At 54.5% G+C, this 17,078-nt stretch overlaps 7 protein-coding genes across 7 annotated transcripts; 3 read left to right on the forward strand and 4 right to left on the reverse strand.

Annotated features, from left to right (window-relative positions):
• The first annotated feature begins 178 nt into the window (after nucleotides 1-178).
• Nucleotides 179-624, forward strand: BDP81DRAFT_434763 (uncharacterized protein). Its single transcript, XM_060590991.1, has one exon. The coding sequence runs from the start codon at nucleotides 320-322 to the stop codon at nucleotides 536-538; it is 219 nt and encodes a 72-aa protein (XP_060441977.1). The 5' UTR covers nucleotides 179-319; the 3' UTR covers nucleotides 539-624.
• Nucleotides 625-1,729: 1,105 nt separating this feature from the next.
• On the reverse strand, nucleotides 1,730-2,983 carry BDP81DRAFT_434766 (uncharacterized protein). Its single transcript, XM_060590992.1, has one exon. The coding sequence runs from the start codon at nucleotides 2,641-2,643 to the stop codon at nucleotides 1,927-1,929; it is 717 nt and encodes a 238-aa protein (XP_060441978.1). The 5' UTR covers nucleotides 2,644-2,983; the 3' UTR covers nucleotides 1,730-1,926.
• Nucleotides 2,602-3,529, reverse strand: BDP81DRAFT_72842 (uncharacterized protein). The gene has a single exon (XM_060596209.1). The coding sequence runs from the start codon at nucleotides 3,445-3,447 to the stop codon at nucleotides 2,719-2,721; it is 729 nt and encodes a 242-aa protein (XP_060441979.1). The 5' UTR covers nucleotides 3,448-3,529; the 3' UTR covers nucleotides 2,602-2,718.
• Nucleotides 3,530-5,273: 1,744 nt separating this feature from the next.
• BDP81DRAFT_326884 (BTB/POZ domain-containing protein) lies at nucleotides 5,274-7,019 on the forward strand (the record flags this gene model as incomplete). Its single annotated transcript, XM_060585097.1, has 3 exons — nucleotides 5,274-5,451; nucleotides 5,600-5,809; nucleotides 5,866-7,019. The coding sequence occupies 3 exons, from the start codon at nucleotides 5,274-5,276 to the stop codon at nucleotides 7,017-7,019; spliced, it is 1,542 nt and encodes a 513-aa protein (XP_060441980.1).
• A 1,867-nt stretch (nucleotides 7,020-8,886) lies between these two features.
• BDP81DRAFT_463558 (uncharacterized protein) lies at nucleotides 8,887-10,833 on the reverse strand (the record flags this gene model as incomplete). Its single annotated transcript, XM_060594041.1, has 2 exons — nucleotides 8,887-10,416; nucleotides 10,477-10,833. The coding sequence occupies 2 exons, from the start codon at nucleotides 10,831-10,833 to the stop codon at nucleotides 8,887-8,889; spliced, it is 1,887 nt and encodes a 628-aa protein (XP_060441981.1).
• A 1,706-nt stretch (nucleotides 10,834-12,539) lies between these two features.
• On the forward strand, nucleotides 12,540-13,466 carry BDP81DRAFT_326658 (cytochrome b5-like Heme/Steroid binding domain-containing protein; the record flags this gene model as incomplete). The annotated part of the gene is made up of 2 exons (XM_060585081.1): nucleotides 12,540-12,842; nucleotides 12,960-13,466. 2 exons carry the CDS (start codon nucleotides 12,540-12,542, stop codon nucleotides 13,464-13,466), a joined length of 810 nt encoding a protein of 269 aa, XP_060441982.1.
• A 1,276-nt stretch (nucleotides 13,467-14,742) lies between these two features.
• BDP81DRAFT_397267 (uncharacterized protein) lies at nucleotides 14,743-15,775 on the reverse strand (the record flags this gene model as incomplete). The annotated part of the gene is made up of 3 exons (XM_060588297.1): nucleotides 14,743-15,040; nucleotides 15,303-15,642; nucleotides 15,727-15,775. The coding sequence occupies 3 exons, from the start codon at nucleotides 15,773-15,775 to the stop codon at nucleotides 14,743-14,745; spliced, it is 687 nt and encodes a 228-aa protein (XP_060441983.1).
• Nucleotides 15,776-17,078: the final 1,303 nt, after the last annotated feature.

The following is a 17,078-nucleotide window of genomic DNA, read 5'->3' on the forward strand; positions in this document are numbered from 1 at the left end:
GTACGAATAAAGCAGACAAACGCCCGTCACTGATGATCGGTACCCGCTCGCTGAAAGGAGCTTCGGCCTTGGAGCTTCGACTAAGCTCGAGGGATGCTCAGCTCAACGATGTTCCGGCTGAAAAGCAATAGGTAATTCCTTGGCTAAACCGTCCGGCCGGGAGCTATCCGTACCGCTTGCGCGATTGTGTTTGGGGCGCCACAGTGGCGGTTGAGGCGAACGATGTTTTTTTGGTTTTGGTGTCGTTGTGGTAAAGTAAGAATCTGCGCCTACCGCGTGCGCGCGCGCGCCGAACTACGCGATACGGCAATCTGTACTCATGCAGCATGCGCTTCGCGGCATCTGTTATCCGATCGTTGCCAGTGCCTGTCTTAATTTCGGAGCCTGCCTAGTCTGTCCATCAAGCATGTCTTGTGATTCCGGACGGTTAGATGTCATGGGCGTCATACGTGGTGGTGGCCGCGCTGATCACTTCAGGCCGCGGAGTGTGGTCCGAAGTCTCCTCTTCCTCACCCAACCGCATTCCCGTTACGTGTGACGGCGCCAGGTCTGAGAGGAAATAAAGTACGGATACGTCCACTTTCCCACCCCGTCTGAGAGTAGGAGAAAAGTCTCTCTCACAGACCATTGACAGGTCCAACCTTGGTGCCAACGCATCTCGGACTGTGACATGATCCTCACCTAAGCAACTCAATGTGAGCAACGGGCGAGCTAGTCGTCGCCTCGCTGCATCGCACGTTCAGTCACTAAACCCTTCCCTGGATATCTTGCGAGCGCCTCAGTCTCAGGCCTTGTGCCGGGCCGTCCTGCGCGCTGCTTGCTCTCGCCTAGCGCCGGGCTTCATCGCTTTCTGCCCTTCCAACAGACAGCCAAGCCAAGCCTCCCTTCATCCATATTCCTTTGCTTCATTCGTCGATCTCCAACCTTGCCCTGGCCCCCAATCATCTTCTTCGGCGGGCTGTCCCACCCCTAGGGTGTGCCCGCAGTAGCGAGACGTCCTTGTTCCAGACAGATTCATCGTTCGGATCCAGTTGCTGTCCAGGTGGGAAAGTTTGATCAATCCCTTCCCTTCACTTTCAACACACCTCATCGGAGCGTGAGCGTGTACTCCGTACCACATGACAAGTCGGTCTTGTTGGTTGATTGATAGAGACGGCAAGAACAATGGCCACAGCCTACGGGTGACGGGCCCCTGACCAGCCTATGAGGTAAATAAGTCGGAGCGTGTCCATCGCAGGTTCCAGGGCGCGTATGATTTCAAGAGGCAATAATACGGTTTGGACGGCATGTTCCATCTCTCGTCCCATACTCTGCGACGATCAATCCAAGTTCCACATCCATTCTTCCCTTTTATCCGCCGAGAGCTTTTGCGACGAATTCTCGCGCTTCTTCGGGCTCCAGATTTGCCCCGCGATAAAGGCTGTGCATGCAGGCAAAGTCAGTATGCCAATTTCGGCCTCAACTGTTTCTGTCTTTACTGCGTAGAGAGCGCCGACCACTGCCAGCTTCTAGTCCGACTGTCCGGCAACCGCCTAGAGCACCAAGACGATTCATTTCGTTTCAGCGGCCACTGCCCGCCGGTGGGACGGGTACCTATTTGGTTGAATCTGTGGACGGACGGGGTTCCGTGACCGTCTAGGGAAAATAAAGTAGGTCGGCTCCGTGTAATAGCTGGCCTTTGTTAAGACAGAACGCGGGATTGAGGTGTGAAGCGCTCGATCTGGTCTTTTGGCAATCGAGATTTCCCCGAGCCTCCCAAAGCGCGTCTGATTCTGGTGCCACCAATGGCCACCAATGGATGCCGGAGGAGCGGATTAGTGATGAGTAGGAAGAATGAGTCTCGACCATGCCCTGCTGAGAGCCTGAGACAATTTCGTCGCTGCCGGATCGGCCAGAGCTGCTGTTTCCTGCAAAGCGGGACAAGGACTACGGCCTCCAAGACCTTGGCCAGGCCTCGTGCGGTGTTATCTCTCCAGCACAACCAGTTGGCCAGCCGGGTTCAAGGGACGCGTGCCGTTGACGAAGAGGCATCCTTGTCCTGCACACGGGGAAGCTCGAAAACAGCAAGGCCTTGAAACTGGCCAGCACGACATATCGGGTCGTAATAAAGTAAGTCTCCACGAAAGTCCCCTCAGATTCAGTGTTTGGCGGGGCCCAGATGCGGTCCGTTGTGGTGGGAAGCTCGCAAGTCGGCTCCGAGCAATTCTCCTTGGAGGATTCGGGAGGGCCTGGTGCACTGGCACGCACCGAGACAACCGACGAATCCAACAAACAAACGGTGTTGCAACTCGACGAATCGACCGTCGAATCTCGAACCTTGGACGTGCCGCAAGTTCGATTCCGGCATCGGGTTCGTATCTTGTATTTCTGCAGTGCTAGTTCGAAACGCGTTGGGGAGGGGATGCAATTCCAGGATCCGGCTCTGGGGACCAATGGGCAGGCTTTGGAACGATCGCAGCGCGGCCCTGACTTTGCGGGCGTCTGAGCAGTGTGCCAGTGACAGTGTGAGAGTGAGCAGAGGATTTGATCCGCAACTCGGCCGACAGGCTTTATCGGAGCTGCAGCGGCTATTATGCAGGTTGTCTGCATGTGGTGCAACGGAATGAGGCGAAGAGTGAAGGCCGCCGGACTAGAGTAGAGCATCTGAGATTGAACAATGGATCATGGGCGAGCGTGCAGTAGGTTCCGTCAACGTCAAAGAACGGAATAAACCATCCCTCATACGACAATTGCCGCGAACAGCTTCGTGTCGGTGCGAAAGATGTGGTACGTATTTCGAAGTCGGTTCCGCATGTAAACTCTGCAAAGGGACGAGCGAACGGTTTGAGCGGGCGAGACGAAAGGAAGGCATTGTGTGTTGCGGCGCAACAGCACGCACAATGTGGAAGAGAAGAGCTCGGGATTAGAAGACCGAGTAATACCTACTTGGGAGTATCTATCCGTACTGTAGTAAGGAAAGGTAAGGTAAGGTAAGTAGGGCTCACCGAATGAGGATCGACCTACAGACCCCAGGACGGGACAGCAGATCATCAGTCGATTTTGGTGACAGAAGGTTTGATTCCCGCGGTGGTGGCCTTTTTGACGCAAAGCTTCACGATGTGGCGAGGTTGTCAGTCTCGGCTCAGGCTTGCCGAAATCGAGGAAGACCTGCCTTCGAGGTCTGTCGGTCATGTCTGAAGTAAGAACAGATGTGATGTGGTTGGTGGGAGCGGGATCTCCGAAGACATCGGACGAGGAGGAGGAGGCAGAAGTGACGGTAGCATTGTAAGAAGCAACGGCGAAGCTGATACTTGGATCGTCATGCTTGGACTCGCAAGCTGACGACGTCTCTCGAGCTTGGAGCCCCGTCTCTCGTGTTGGGATGCGTATCCGTACTCCGCGGTCTGGATTCTGAATACAGTGCCGCAAAGTATGGCTGTTGGCTATCGACGCCCGTTGAGGCTGCATGTGTCAGGGTGACAAAATAGGGAAGTAATTGACAGTCTTCGGGACCTCGAGTCCCCAGGGAGCTGATTGGCAGGGTAGTCTGGAGAATTGTTCTGGAACTTGAAGGGGTCCTTGCAGCGGAGGGCATCTTGGCGGAGCTCGCCTGTCGAGACATGGAATTGTAAGTCAAGCCGAGGAGTGTCTTGTATAATTGCTTTTGGTGATGCCAGCTCGAGTGCGTTTGACATTGAAAGCCGCATGAGTGGAACGATGGCGATGACGTGTGGATTTGATGAAGGGATTCAGTGTCATTTCCGAGTTGGCAAAGTGTTGTCTCCGTATTCGTAAATTGAGGCACGTCGTTGACTGAGGGAACTTCAAGGATCCAAGGAAGGTATAGAATAATCTGGAACTCCTTCCATTTGGTCCTTCCATTCCCATATTGACCTGGAGTACGGAGTACCTAAGGTAGTGATTACCTCAGGCTTATGACCGGAGACAATTCCGTCCCAGGTGGAACTTGCAAGGCAGTCGCAGTCTGCAGAGGTCCAGAAGCAGAAGGCAAGCCGCAGAGGCACCTTCCTACCACCAGCAAAGCAAGGAGCGACTCGGCTAGATCCTAAGCGAGAACTGGCGTTCTCGCTTAGCACGTTTGTGTGTCTACAGTGAGTTTAGCGCCACGGGAGCTCCGAACGTCTGGCGCTGACAGAGCATCGAGCCTGTTTTAGCGCACTTGGAGCTACCTACTTGAGCACCTAACTGGTGCTACCTGCTGTGTGATTGGTAGGGAATAAGGTAAGGTAGAACAGCACCCGCACCTGGCGCACACGGCACACCCAACCTCCGTCGGTTGAAATTCCAGGCAACGACATGATGGGAAAGTATTCCCGCCTACGAATTCTGGCCCGTCGGTACCAGGGCATTTTGACATTCCCTTCCTACCATTACGGAGTACTTACCTTACTTACTTACCTTACCTAAGCACCCAAGGTCCACCTCTGCACCTCCAAGTTCCAGACCAGCCCCCCTTCCAAACCCTTTCCACGTCAATTCATCCTGACGGAGACACGGGGAGTATCCGTCCATACGGAGTACCTTGCGGATGCCTTCAGCAATTCTGCGCTTACTGTGCCTCTCGCATGTCAAAAGATTATACTCATTCTTACCTTACTGTAAGAGACACACTCTCCGTCCCTTCCGAGGCACGCGAGGTTACCTTATCTCCAGACTCCAGCTTGTCGTCTGCTCGAACCCCGGCCTCGCGCCGTTTGAACTACAATCTACAGGCCCCTCCCCGGTCTCGAGAGCAGTAGTGGGCGAATCGTATAGCTGTATCCATACCTTACTTTCTCCTTCTACCTTGCACATTACATTGCAAGGTTGCTTTCGCGTAGATTTCCGTTTCGCGGAACAACTTCAACCTCCTCACCCACTTCACCACCTCTCATAGTGAGGAAAACAACCTCCAATTCACGGCCCCTCATCATCAAATCCCAACCCCTCCACTTGCTCGCCCATTCGCGCGCAAACCTCGGGGCTCTATCCAACCGCAATTCGGGTCATGTCGTCGTCCTCGTCCTCGTCCTCGTTTCCATCTGATGTCGATGCCTGTGGTTCGTGCTTTGACACCGCGGCGCAAGGTGACAAGGCTCCTCGCAAGCTTTGCCTAATTAAATCAAATTTCAACTCGGCCAGTCCATCCACCTGCATTCACAACGTCCCCATCTCGGCACTAAGAGCCGACTTCCCGTCCAAGTCGAATCTTGAATACGATCAGATAACACGGCGCCATGGTCCAACAAGCGCAATCCGACTCTCAACCTCAGCGTCGATCAGCTGCCGCCGACATGTCCGTTGCCAACAACAGCAACACAAGATCACAACACCCGTCAAAGAGCCCAGCGCCACCCCACGATGAGGCTCAAGTCGCCAAGATCCCGCACTTCCTCCCTCACGAGCGCGTCTTTCCCATCCAGATAGGCAATGAGCTGTTCAAGCTCTCTGGCGCATCTATTTCATCCGATGGTACGTTCCCCAATCCCTGCCATGCCCACTTCTCCCAATCCCGTCTTTGTGTAATGCGAATCGGCGTCCGACGTTGCGCCGCGATCCACCGCGATCCGCGCAAGGAGCCCGAGACGAAAAACACCATGCTGACCCTCGTTTCTCTCAGCGCCGTCGTACTTCTCCCAATACTTTTACTGCCAGGTCAAAAAGGCACAAGAAACCGGCGAGGACCTCTCCAATGCCATTCGCACCTTATATATCGACCGCGATCCGCAGACCTTTGCCGATATCTCCCTCCACCTTCAGGGCTATCATGTCAAGCCCCGGGACGGCACGCACTTTGTGCGACTCTTTGCCGATGCGCAATTCTACAGCTGTGCGTGTTTACCGACCTCGAGTTCTCTGGTTCCATGACTAACACAGCCCCGGCAGTGCCCAAGTTGATATCACAGCTCTACGAAGAGTCAATATTCATCTCCATCGGCCACCGCGAGTTCCAGATCCCCCGCGACATCTTCACCGACCCAGGGAATTCGCCCAACTTCTTCTCCCTCGGCTTCGCAGTCTTCTTCTCCAATCCCGAAGACCTTTTCCCCGGCCTCGACCGCGAAGGCCTCCTCCGCCCACCCTCCATCTTGCCGCCCTCCGTCCCGAACCGCTCCGCCGACACCTTTGCCGAGATCCTACACCTCCTGCGCGGATACCCCGTCACGATCCGCAACGAGACGCACCGCGCCGAGCTACTACGGGACTGCCGCTACTTTAACTTCAAAGGCCTAGAGCAGAAACTCATCCCCCACCACATCAGCCACAACCAAAGCCGCCGGCGTGAGGAAATCCTTCTGCGCCTGGAAGACATACTGAAAAGCGGCATCAGCGTCGCCGCGGACGTGTCAGCCTCCCCCGCCGATCACCTCTCTGGCTGGGTGAATTACGCCCGCCCCTACGTCGACGACCGCGCAGCGGAGCTGGTCCTCGAAATCGGCGGCGAGAGCACCCGCCTCCACTTCCACTCCGGCTCCGGCTCCGTCCGCGCCGAGTTCTTCAAGGACACCCGCGCCCGCGTGGCGCGCCTGTTCGAGGTCGTGGCCACCAAGCTCAACCTCCCGCCGACGACCCAGCCCCTCGGTCTCCTCATGGCCTCGGGCGGCGCCGGCAGCCAGCCCCCAACGCCGGGACACACTCCGCTGAGCGAGGACCTCGTGCGCGTGTCCATCGACAGCGACACCTCCATCACACTCGACGGCAGACCACACACGCTAGACTTTGAAGACTTGCAACCGACCGCCAATAACCCCATGTCCGCGGCCTCGAGTACCGCCGAATCGCCGACGGCGACGACGGCGTTTCAGCCCAACTCGCGCAAGCGGAGACGAGTCGATTCGCACGGCTTCGCGACCGCAGGCCAGGGCCAGGCGGCGCTCGCGGCCGAGGAGTGGGTAGTCCGGACGGGCCAGTGGAGGCTCAAGATTCAGGGGTCGCGCGGCGGGAAGAGCTCCGTGGAGTGCGTTCTCGTTGCCGTCAAGCTCGATGCGTATAGCTCGGAGAATGCAAGGAATGCGACCAGGGGGTTCTTGAACGGGTGAGAGGGGGGGGGGGGACCTCTGACGACGAACTCCCTTTGAAGTTTTAAATCGCTTCCCCCGCCTTCCGGTCTGAAATCTTCTACTATGGTTCGATATAGGTCGCAAAGTTGGGTTATTCAATGTGTTTGAGGAGTTGTTTGGGATCCTTGTTTGTTTCCAGGGGGAAAAGCGATGGGAAGTGGATATACTATACTACCTTACTGCACGACGTTACGACTTTTGATATTACTTGCTATACTTTGCTATCTATACCACCATACTACATCGAAAAAGGCTGGAAATAACGTTGAGAGAGGAGCTTCTTGGACAAGAAAGAGAGGGGGAAAGGGGGAGGTTTGAATACGAATTCAAAGCGTATTTACCGCAAAAACTTGGCTGGAGAGAAAACTTTTGATACTCGTTTACATGCCTGCTTCATTGTTACCGGAGAAGCTTTTACACTGTGAACTTGATTCGAAGCCTCGCACTTCTCATCAAAAGTCACCGCGAAAAGAGTAATGGTAACAGCAATAGCAACAACACACTGTAAACTCTTGCACATCATATATCATTCCAAGCAGAGCTCTACAAATGTAGAGGGGAAAACCCGTGATTTGATTTTGGTTCGAACCCACAAAATCATGATATTTCATCACCTTTCATCCACCACGCTCCCCGCTAACACAGTAATGTTCAACAATGTGTGTCATTTTAAGCTGCGCTCTATCATCCCAGAGGGTGCAAAACCCATTTTGATACCATTTCGAACATCCCCAAAATCCTCCTTCTGCAATCTCATCCTACATCTCACCTCATCCCCCCCCCCCCCCCCCCCCCTCTTCCCGCAACCATCCCGCCAAATTCACAGTACAAAACCATCAAATCCCATTCTACATAAATCCCACATCTCCCCACAGCAAATAAACAACCGCAATTGAGGGAGTGTCTTGGTGTTAAAAAGGTTGAGAGTGACCGACAAAAGGGCCAAGCCGACCTACTCGTGGCTTTGAACCATACAGCAGTAGGCCGGTATGGCCCTCACATGTTCGGAAACATACCGTTCGGCCACAGCGGCGTTGCACGGCTGACAGGTCACGAACAGGAGGAGTGCGGGAGATTCTGGGCCCGGTTGGGTTATAGACCCTTTACGATGAGAAGCCACCGTTCCCATCAAGGTTGTGACAAGACTGTACGACGTGGTGGTGTAAGTATCAGGTAGGTGAGTACCTCGATGGAGTAGAACAAAGGTGAAAACCCTCAATTAAGTATGGGATAAGGTAGCGTCAAAAACAATAAGCAATACCAATCATCAATCCAGCCGGACCTCCCCTCATTTTCATCGTCATACAAGAAACAAGAACTCTAACCCCCCCAGTGGTATGTACTGTTATCGTCGTCAAGGTTGTGGGGAATCCAAACTCCTCGTCATGAGAGGGGGAATAAAAATAAACAACAAGGAGGCCGTGTTTCTCTGCTTGCCCTCCCCTTTTCCCCCAAGAACGCCGCGACTATGCAGACGACATGTACCGGTCAGAGGAAAGAAAGGATGAGATGGAAAAAAAAAACAGGCCGGATGAATGAAACAAAACTCCTCTTAAAAAAGAAAACTCCTGGAAGCTCCTGCGCTTTCCGAATGAGCCCGCCCACCCCATCCGCCGTAAACGCCCTGCTTTTTGTGCACACGACTGATTCTTCATACATTTGTCAACCATCCAAACGAGCCGCGTGAGAGCGAGTCCCGGGTGAGCTTCCATAGGCGACGTCGCAGCCCCTCAACCGTCTCCGGATCGAATGCATCGGCAAGATCCGACGGTAGTGGTACACCATCTTCGAGGGGCACATTTCGCCCCGTCCTCCATTCAATAGCAGACTCCGACCGAAAGGGACTCTATGCCTTGGCCTTGGGAACCGTCTGACCGGCGGGGGCGCTAACATCTCGCCGCTCGCCGGCGCCCTCAATCATCTTCTTGCGGGGTGTCGCAGTGCCTTGCGCGATGGACTTGGCGCGTCCGCGGCGTTCGCGGATACGGGCCAATGCCTCCTCGCGGGTCATGGTTGGGGTCATGGCGGGGTTATTGATATCAAAGGACAGCTGGCAATCACCGCCAGATGGTGTACGGGCGCGCTCAAAGCGAGGCTGGGGTCGAGGCTTGTCGTCGCGGACGGGGACGGTTGTCGTCGTGGTCTTGGTGTAGAAAGGCGCGGCGGTGTGGGGGCGAAGGGTGTCGTCGAGCTGTGGTGAGGGACCTCTGGAAGAGCGGCATGCCGGTCGTGCCTCGGTGTCGGGCATGGTGGGGATGGAAGGGAGAGGTGCGGTGTGAACTTCACCGTGGGCACCGCCGTGGGGTGCATTGAGGAGTGACGCCAGTGACATGCGTTCTTGAGCAAGAACAGCAAAGTCTGGGGGCTCGAGAGAAGGCGTCCGCGAGTATCTCTCTGGAGCGTCATGTGGTGTAGGAGGCTCGTTGGGTGATTCCTCACTTGACTCGTTCACTCGTCTCCCTCGGTCTTCTTGGGCCTCGATCTCGTCGGCTTCTTGCTGCGAAACGGTCCGGAAAATACCCTCACGGGCGCAGAAGATGGTACTTCTCCTCTCTTCCTTGGATCTCCTGTGCGCCGCCGGCTTCTTGAAAGTCACATCTTCGACAGGCGGGCTCAACGATGCCCTCAATGATGGGGATGATTCTCTTCCTCCGCGGAGAAGGACCAGATCACTGGCGTCGGCAATCTCAGCTGGCGGCATCAGTCTACGTTTGGGTGACAAGATGCTTGCTCTGTTTGAAACCAGGCTTTGCCTCGGAGAGACGAGGCTTCTCCTCCTGTGAAACTTGGCGCATGGGCAGCACCGCAATTCGCACTCTGCCTGGAGGAAATCGACGAGCTCCTGAGCACGATCCGCACGTTGACGCTCCCATGATACCTGGAGCGAGAGCTCCTCAATCTCTCCTTCGCTGGCGGCGGATGAGATGATGTCGGCTGTCGAAAGAGAGAACCGCGGTCCCTTCTTCTTTGGCGACGCAAATTCGTCGTCGGGCGCGGCGTTGACTGCCTTGGGCAGGGGAATGCGGCCCTCGGCGGCGATGCGGGCCACCTCTTCCTCCTTAGCGAGGGTCCTGTAGACGTCGCGCTCCTGCTCGAGCATCTTGATGCGCTCGAAAGCCTCGCCGAGCTCCTGCTCCATGCCCACCATCTGGTAGCGAGCTTGGAACGCTTCGTCCTCGCGGGCCTTGGAGCGCAACTTCTCGGCGTCGAGGTTGTCGGAGGCGGCGCGCCAGCCTTCGCGGGAAGCCTTGAGTTCTTCTTGGAGCTTGATGATTTGGGACTCGTTCTTGAATGTCTTTTTACGCGCGAGCTTGATTTCCTTCTCCCATGCTGCTTTTGTGTGTGCGTAAGTCTCTTTTGCGCGGCCGTATTGTTCCTTGAGAGAATGTTAGCATCATTGACTTCCGTCCCTTGGACTGCGAGAGATGAGCCGTACCATGACAGTCTCGAGACGCTCGCTCACGCGCTGCTCTCGCTCTTTCCCCTTTTCCAACTGAACCCGCAAGACCTTGGACTCGTCCTTGTATCTGCGCAGTTCCGTCTCGGCCTCCTCACGACCCAACATGGCGCGCTTGAGTGCGGCATCGGCGGTCTTGCGCTCGAGAGTCTTTGACTGCATGGCGAGGTTGTTAAACTGAGAAATCTTCTCGTGGACGGAGCTGTCTCGGCCTCCAGGACTACTGTGGGGCGAGGTGAAGAGGTTACGAGCTTGTTGTGTCTTGTTTGCGCGGTCTGGGGTCATTGGACTGAGTGGCCCGCCCGGCGAGGACGGCTGATCGGCGCTGTCGGCCATGGTGATGATAGTGTTTCTGTGGTTATCGTGCGGTGTCTGTCATGCAGGATGCGTGGTTTATGGTGTAGTTGTGCGTTGGGAAATTGTCTGCTTCGAGGGGGGTGATGCTCGAAGACGTTTTACATGTGTCGCGGCGAGCGAGAATGACGATGATGGCGTTGGGAGGTGAAAAGAAACCCTTAACGGAGGTGGTATGGATCACGTATGGTAGGGTACTATCCTATCCGCAGAAGCCAAAAGTAAAGGTGTATTGTATTGTATTGTAGCTGTGTCCCGGTCCAGGTTGTGGTGTGGGTAGGGGGCAGCAGGAGAGCAGGCGGGCGGCTGTTTACAGAGCGGGCGCTGGAGTTGCTGCAGGTGGGTTGTCTGGGTGACGCGGCGGATTGGTCTAGCGAAATGGCTCATTTGGCCATGGGATTGGTTGGGGGGTCGAGTGACATATGTAATCAGCTCCACTTTTGGGCGAAGAAAAAAGAAGAAAAAAAGACGTTTTATCGAAGTCGGGCAGCTGCTTAATGCGGTAAATCACTCGGTATAAGGATTCTCAGTCCGGATATGAAAGGATATCATCTTTTTGGGGACTTTGGTACTCCGTACTTTCGAAACTCGATAAACGACATAGGGGTTATGTGCATGAGGATACCCAAGCTAGGAAGGATGCAGGAAGATGGAAAGAAGGGATGGCGATGGATTAAATGACTTTTACTCACAGCCATTCCCTCTAGCTAAAACACTTCCACGGAATACTATGTACGGAATATGGCTTAAGCTCCCGGCCCAGAGATGGAGGGTTTCTGCCTGTTGCATCTGAAGATTCCCCAACCTGCATTGTGTCGCACAAGTGGATGCCCGCTATCCGTACCAGTACCTCACCTTTTAATCGTTCTGACCAGGGTCACAGCTTCTGGAAGCTCTTTCCGTACTCCGTATCCGAACTAATATCATCATCTATGAGGTAAGCAGCCAATGCATGAACACAGCTCGGCACAGCTCGAGGCTTTGCTCTTTTTCCCATTCATTATCCTTTCCCCTACGGATACACTCAAATGCTTTCGTAAGCAGCCGTAAGCCTCTAGCCTATCTGAGAGAGCTGCCACCGGCTGCCACTTTATGTGTAACTCACCCGTCTCCAGGGAACCCTCCTGCATTCTTGCCAGTCTTGCCAAAGTCTCCAGGAAGCTGCAAAGTGTTTCCCATCCAAGGGTCCCCAACTTGTCAAAAGAAGACCCAGAAAAGGGGGACTCCTCCCATCGGATGGCTTGGATCCGCAGCGACCTATCACACGCCGTCTAAAAGTCACTTTTTGTATTCTGTCTGCACTGCTGCTGCGCTTTCCTCGCTCTCGGCCTCCACGCCATCGCCGTCCCGTCCGGCCGTATTTTGCCCATTGCCAGGTTCCGGCGGGGTGTGCAAGAAATCCTGTCCGCGTACGGATACATACTCCGTACATTCCCATCTTTTTCCTAAATACATCTAGAATCGTGTCCCATGGGATTGGTCAGGCCACATTGAACAACGTGACATCTGCACCGCGACCTCCCTAGAGCTTCCTAGCACCAAGGGCGTCCATCACTTAAAGTAGCGTCCCCGGCAGTGAGACTTTCCGAACGGGCAACCTTACAGAAAGCTTCCTATCCTGCCAGCTACACCTCACCTCACCTCGTCTCGTCCCGCCTCACCTCCCCATACACACACAAACACACACAATGGCCGACGACGCAGCGAGCGTGCGGCAACGCAAGCGCGTCGAAGAAGTCGACTCGGACGGCAACGCCATTGACGAGGACGCACCGGCTGTCACGACAGGAGAGAAGAAGAGCAAAAAGTCCAAAAAGGACAAGACGTACACGGACGAGTACAGCCCCTACCTCGACATCCTCCGCCTCCTCAGCTTCTTCTTCCTCGCCTCGTGCGCCCTGAGCTACCTCCAGAGCGGCGGCGAGAGCTTCTTCTGGGGCCAGAAGAATAAGCCATGGTACATGAAGCCTAGCTACTGGAAGGCCAAATGGGTGCGTAAAACTAAACCTCCATTCCTTCTCCCCCCCCCCCCCCAATGTCATGGAAGCAGAATACTCTCCGTCAATGGGAAACACCGAAAGCTAACATAACCCCCCCCAAAAACACAGAACGGCCCCCTCTACCTAACCCCCGAAGAACTCCTCCAATACGACGGCTCCGACCCCTCCAAACCAATCTACCTCGCCATCAACCACACAATCTTTGACGTCTCCGCCAACCCGCGCATCTACGGCCCGGGCGGCTCCTACAACGTCTTTGCAGGCCGCGACGCCTCCCGCGGCTTCGTCACGGGCTGCTTCGTCGAGGACCGCACCCCCGACATGCGCGGCGTAGAAGACATGTTTTTGCCGTTGGACGACCCCGAAGTCGACCGCCACTGGTCGTACGCCGATATGCAAGCCCTCCAGGTCGAGGAGCGCGCGGCGGCGGAGAAGAAGGTGCACGATGCGCTGAAGCACTGGGTTGATTTCTTTAGCAAGAGCGATAAGTATGGCGAGGTGGGGCGGGTGAAGAGGGAGGATGGGTGGTTGGAGAAGGAGAAGAGGAGGCTGCTTTGTGAGCAGGCGCAGAAGGGGAGGGTGAAGAGGGTTGTTCCTGGACAGGAGAAGAATTAAGGCTGAGACATGAGGTCTATGGATGGTGTTCTTCTTGTCGGGATTGGGTGTTTGTGTTTTGACGATGATTCATTGTAGTATACTAGGGAGAGAAAAGAGAGAGAAGGGGGAAAAGGCTGTCTCTCGTATAACATGGAGCCGGCGGACCTTTCGAGATGCTTGATATCTGCGCTGTACGTTTCCATTCACATGTGACGTATATGGCGACCAGAGATGAGCAGGTTGCGGACCCAATGGAAACCGACGCGTCCCTGGTCTGCTTGGTAATTCCGTCAGTAATCCCCGTGCCGGAGAATTGCCCTTTTCTAGCTGCCGACTCGAGGCAAATATCACTAGGTAGTAGACAGACAGACGCACTGCCATGCTGCCAGTTTCTTTGACGAGCTGGGGCTCTTCTGTCTTAGTATACGATCTTAGTATACGATCTCATTGTCGATGGTTCCCCTCGAAATCGCAATTGCTCGCTTCCTTCACTGGTGTACTAAGAAACTAGTTACTCGTAGAGAGAGTGACTCGAGGGGTTCTGGTTTCGATTCTGCAAACGTGTTTCCTCGCCAAATGATGCATAAAATGTATTCAAAAAGAGAAACTGGAATGAGGCACCTGAGATCTGGCTGTAAGAGATGAGTTGGACAGCACGCAACCCCTTACTGACAATGCAAGGGCTTGGACAATAATCTGCAATGCCTCTAGAGAGGTCATTCTAGAGTCTTTTATTCTTTGAATTGATCTACTCTATATAGCACTCGGCGTGGGTAGCGCCTAGACGGCACATGCCCAACTTCACATCAGAATGAGTTGATTGCTCTTTCGTTACGGACGAAGCTGTCTTCCAATGTCTGATCAGGTAAACTAACAATTTATAATGTCAAAGAACCAGGTCCCGTACTAACAATATAGATAACCTCACACAGTACTGAAAAGGGCAGGACCAAACGCAACATGGTTTACCAAAAATCAATAAAAACTCGATTTAGATGCTGTATAGCAGCAGGCCTGCAATCAATCCGTTTTTCCAACACGGACCCCATATACACGGAGAATCCCGTCTAGTTTAGTTTTGTTTTCTCGTCATACATCGCATCCCTTTCGCAGGAATGTACCGTATCCAAAAGTAAAAAAAAGGAAAAGTGAATGGTATTAAGTTCATCATCACAAAAAAATTGGTTTGTTTACACCCGTAGTAGTAGCCCAGTAGTAGTCGTCCAGAAACCAAAACTACTGGCCCGTACCCCCCCCTATCCCGAAAAGCACACCGACAAGGTAACTAACCCCCTTACATGAGCAGGAAGGCAGCGCCGAGAGCGAGTAAAAAGGTGCCGGGTGCGCTGAGGGAGACGGCGCCGGCAGTAGGGGGAGAAGACGGGGTAGCGGAACCGCCACCGCCGTTGTTGGAGCCGCCGTTGCCGGAACCGCCACCGCTGTTGGAGCCGCCGCCGGCACCGCCGGTGGGGGAAGCGGAACCACCGCTGTTGGAGCCACCGGCTGCGCCGCCGCCGGGGATCTGGGCCTGGGCGACGTTCTTTGCGCCCTTTGCGTAGTTCTCGATGGAACGGGTTGCGTTTGCCTTGGTGCTGTTTGGGGAGATGTAGGTTAGCATTGATTGTGTCATTCCGAGTTTGCTTGTGTTTGTTTGTATGTGGTGTGGGAGAGGGTGATGGTGGTGTTCATGCGTCTTGTGTCATCGTCCGAAGGCTGAAACGGGGGACAGCCACGAGGACGGCACACGCCAACCAGGGGGGGTGCCAACACTCTTCAAGAAAGCTTGACGACTGCGGTGAAAAATACCACTGACTAAGAAGTAGAGGATTTGGATAGAACAGAGAATAGACTCACTTCTCGTTGATAACCATGACCATGCCGTTCTGGCAATGCTTGGCCTGAGAGCAGTACAGCCACATGGGCGTGGTGGAGTTGACCATGACGGTGAAGACGGGAATCTGGCCCTTGGCGGCGGAGGCGGCAACGGGCTGGTAGCCAGAGTAGACGCCCTTTGCCGAGGTGTTGACGTTGGAGACGGGGATGCATGGGTTGTCAAAGGTGGACTGTACGACGGAGTGGTTGCCGCCGCGGAACTGGAACTGGACCATGGAGCCGACGGGGGCGTTGATCTTTTCCGGGAAGAACTTGAGGGTGTTGTTCGTCGAGGCGACGGAGACGACCTGGACGTCGACGGCTGAAGAAGTGCGTGTTAGCCTACTGTTGAGTTCCGTATGCCAAGTTTCCTTTTTGTATCCCCCCCCCCAAAATAAAGGCTTACCCGAAGCGACAGCGGCCAGAGCCGAAACAACCATAGCTGAGATATGCATCTTGATGTTGATTTTATCGATTTTTAGAAACCGGGGAAATAGTGTTGTGAATAGTGGTTGTCGAGAAGACGAGTCGAGAGGGTGACTAGATATTCGAAATAGCGACTCGCGCTTTTGGTAGGACTAGCCTCTGGAAGAAGTTGAACAAAATTAAACGTAAACGGAAGAATAAGAAAAGAAGCAAATAGGAAATCCCGCCTCGTGAAAGTTGTCAGTGATGGAATATCTAAAAGAAGAGGAAACTCGAAAGGGAGGGGGGTGCGAGGGAACGGCATGAATTTAAGCAACCCTCGGGATCGTCCCAAGAATTCTGTCGCACGTCTCGACGACGAGATGCCAGAACAAGGGGACCCTCAGACCCCTGCTCGGGCGGCCGTCCTGTGGTGCCTGGGTTGTCGTCTTGCATCTGAACAACCGTGACAAGCAAAATGATGCCCACCCCCGGCGGCGCGACATCCGTTGTACAGCCGACAGGGGGGTAAGGCGACAAGGCGAAGGGATGAGGCATGGGTGGGCAGGGCCTTTGGAACGTGTGGTGGTGTTGCACTGGGGGCGAGTGGAGGAGGCGAGGACTTGAAGCGAGGCGAATGGGCCATTGGGCACATTGTGTGTGAGTTGCGAGTTGCGACTTGCGACTGCGAGGAGAGGAGGGGAGGGGAGGGGAGGAAAAGGTCAGGGGGGTGTGAGGGAGGCTGATGCAGCAGTGGTTGAAACACGTTTTGACCATCACAGCCGGGCCATGGGTGTGAGAGCCTACCCTGCATACCCGCCGTATGTCTCTTGTGTATTCAAATTGTGTGTGAAAAGCGTACGGATAGGTCGATGATGGACCTGTTGAGTGCAGCCCAGGACAAGAAGAAACACATCAAGACCCGACCTTGCAGGAGATTGCCTGTCTTCTCTGCTATTGGGAGGAGACTGAATGAGACCTTGCTTTTGCACTTGCTTGCTGCCCTCTGTCGCCGTCGGTGGATTCTTTTCTCAATGCTTGGCAGACACGACAGGCAGGATATGCAGGTCAATCTGCCTTCTACCACCTAACAGTAGCTAATAAGATGGGTTTGCCGCAAGGTGCCGTGTAGGGGAGCCCTTGTTTCCCGTTGCCAGACTTGTCAGAAGCGTAGATGGATCATGGAGTGTACTAGTAACGGGGAAACCCCAAGCCAAGACGCGCGAAAGGACGAGAGTGCAGTAACGTGTAGGGATTGGTGGAAGCCGTTCTAGCCGATCCATATGGTCCTCCGACATCTTTCAGGGAAAGAAATGAAGGGATCTGGATAAGTCGATCCGAAGAGTCGCAACA

This window comes from Colletotrichum phormii (genome assembly GCF_030913505.1).
Source record: "Colletotrichum phormii strain CBS 102054 chromosome Unknown BDP81scaffold_18, whole genome shotgun sequence".
Taxonomy (NCBI): Eukaryota; Fungi; Ascomycota; class Sordariomycetes; order Glomerellales; family Glomerellaceae; genus Colletotrichum; species Colletotrichum phormii.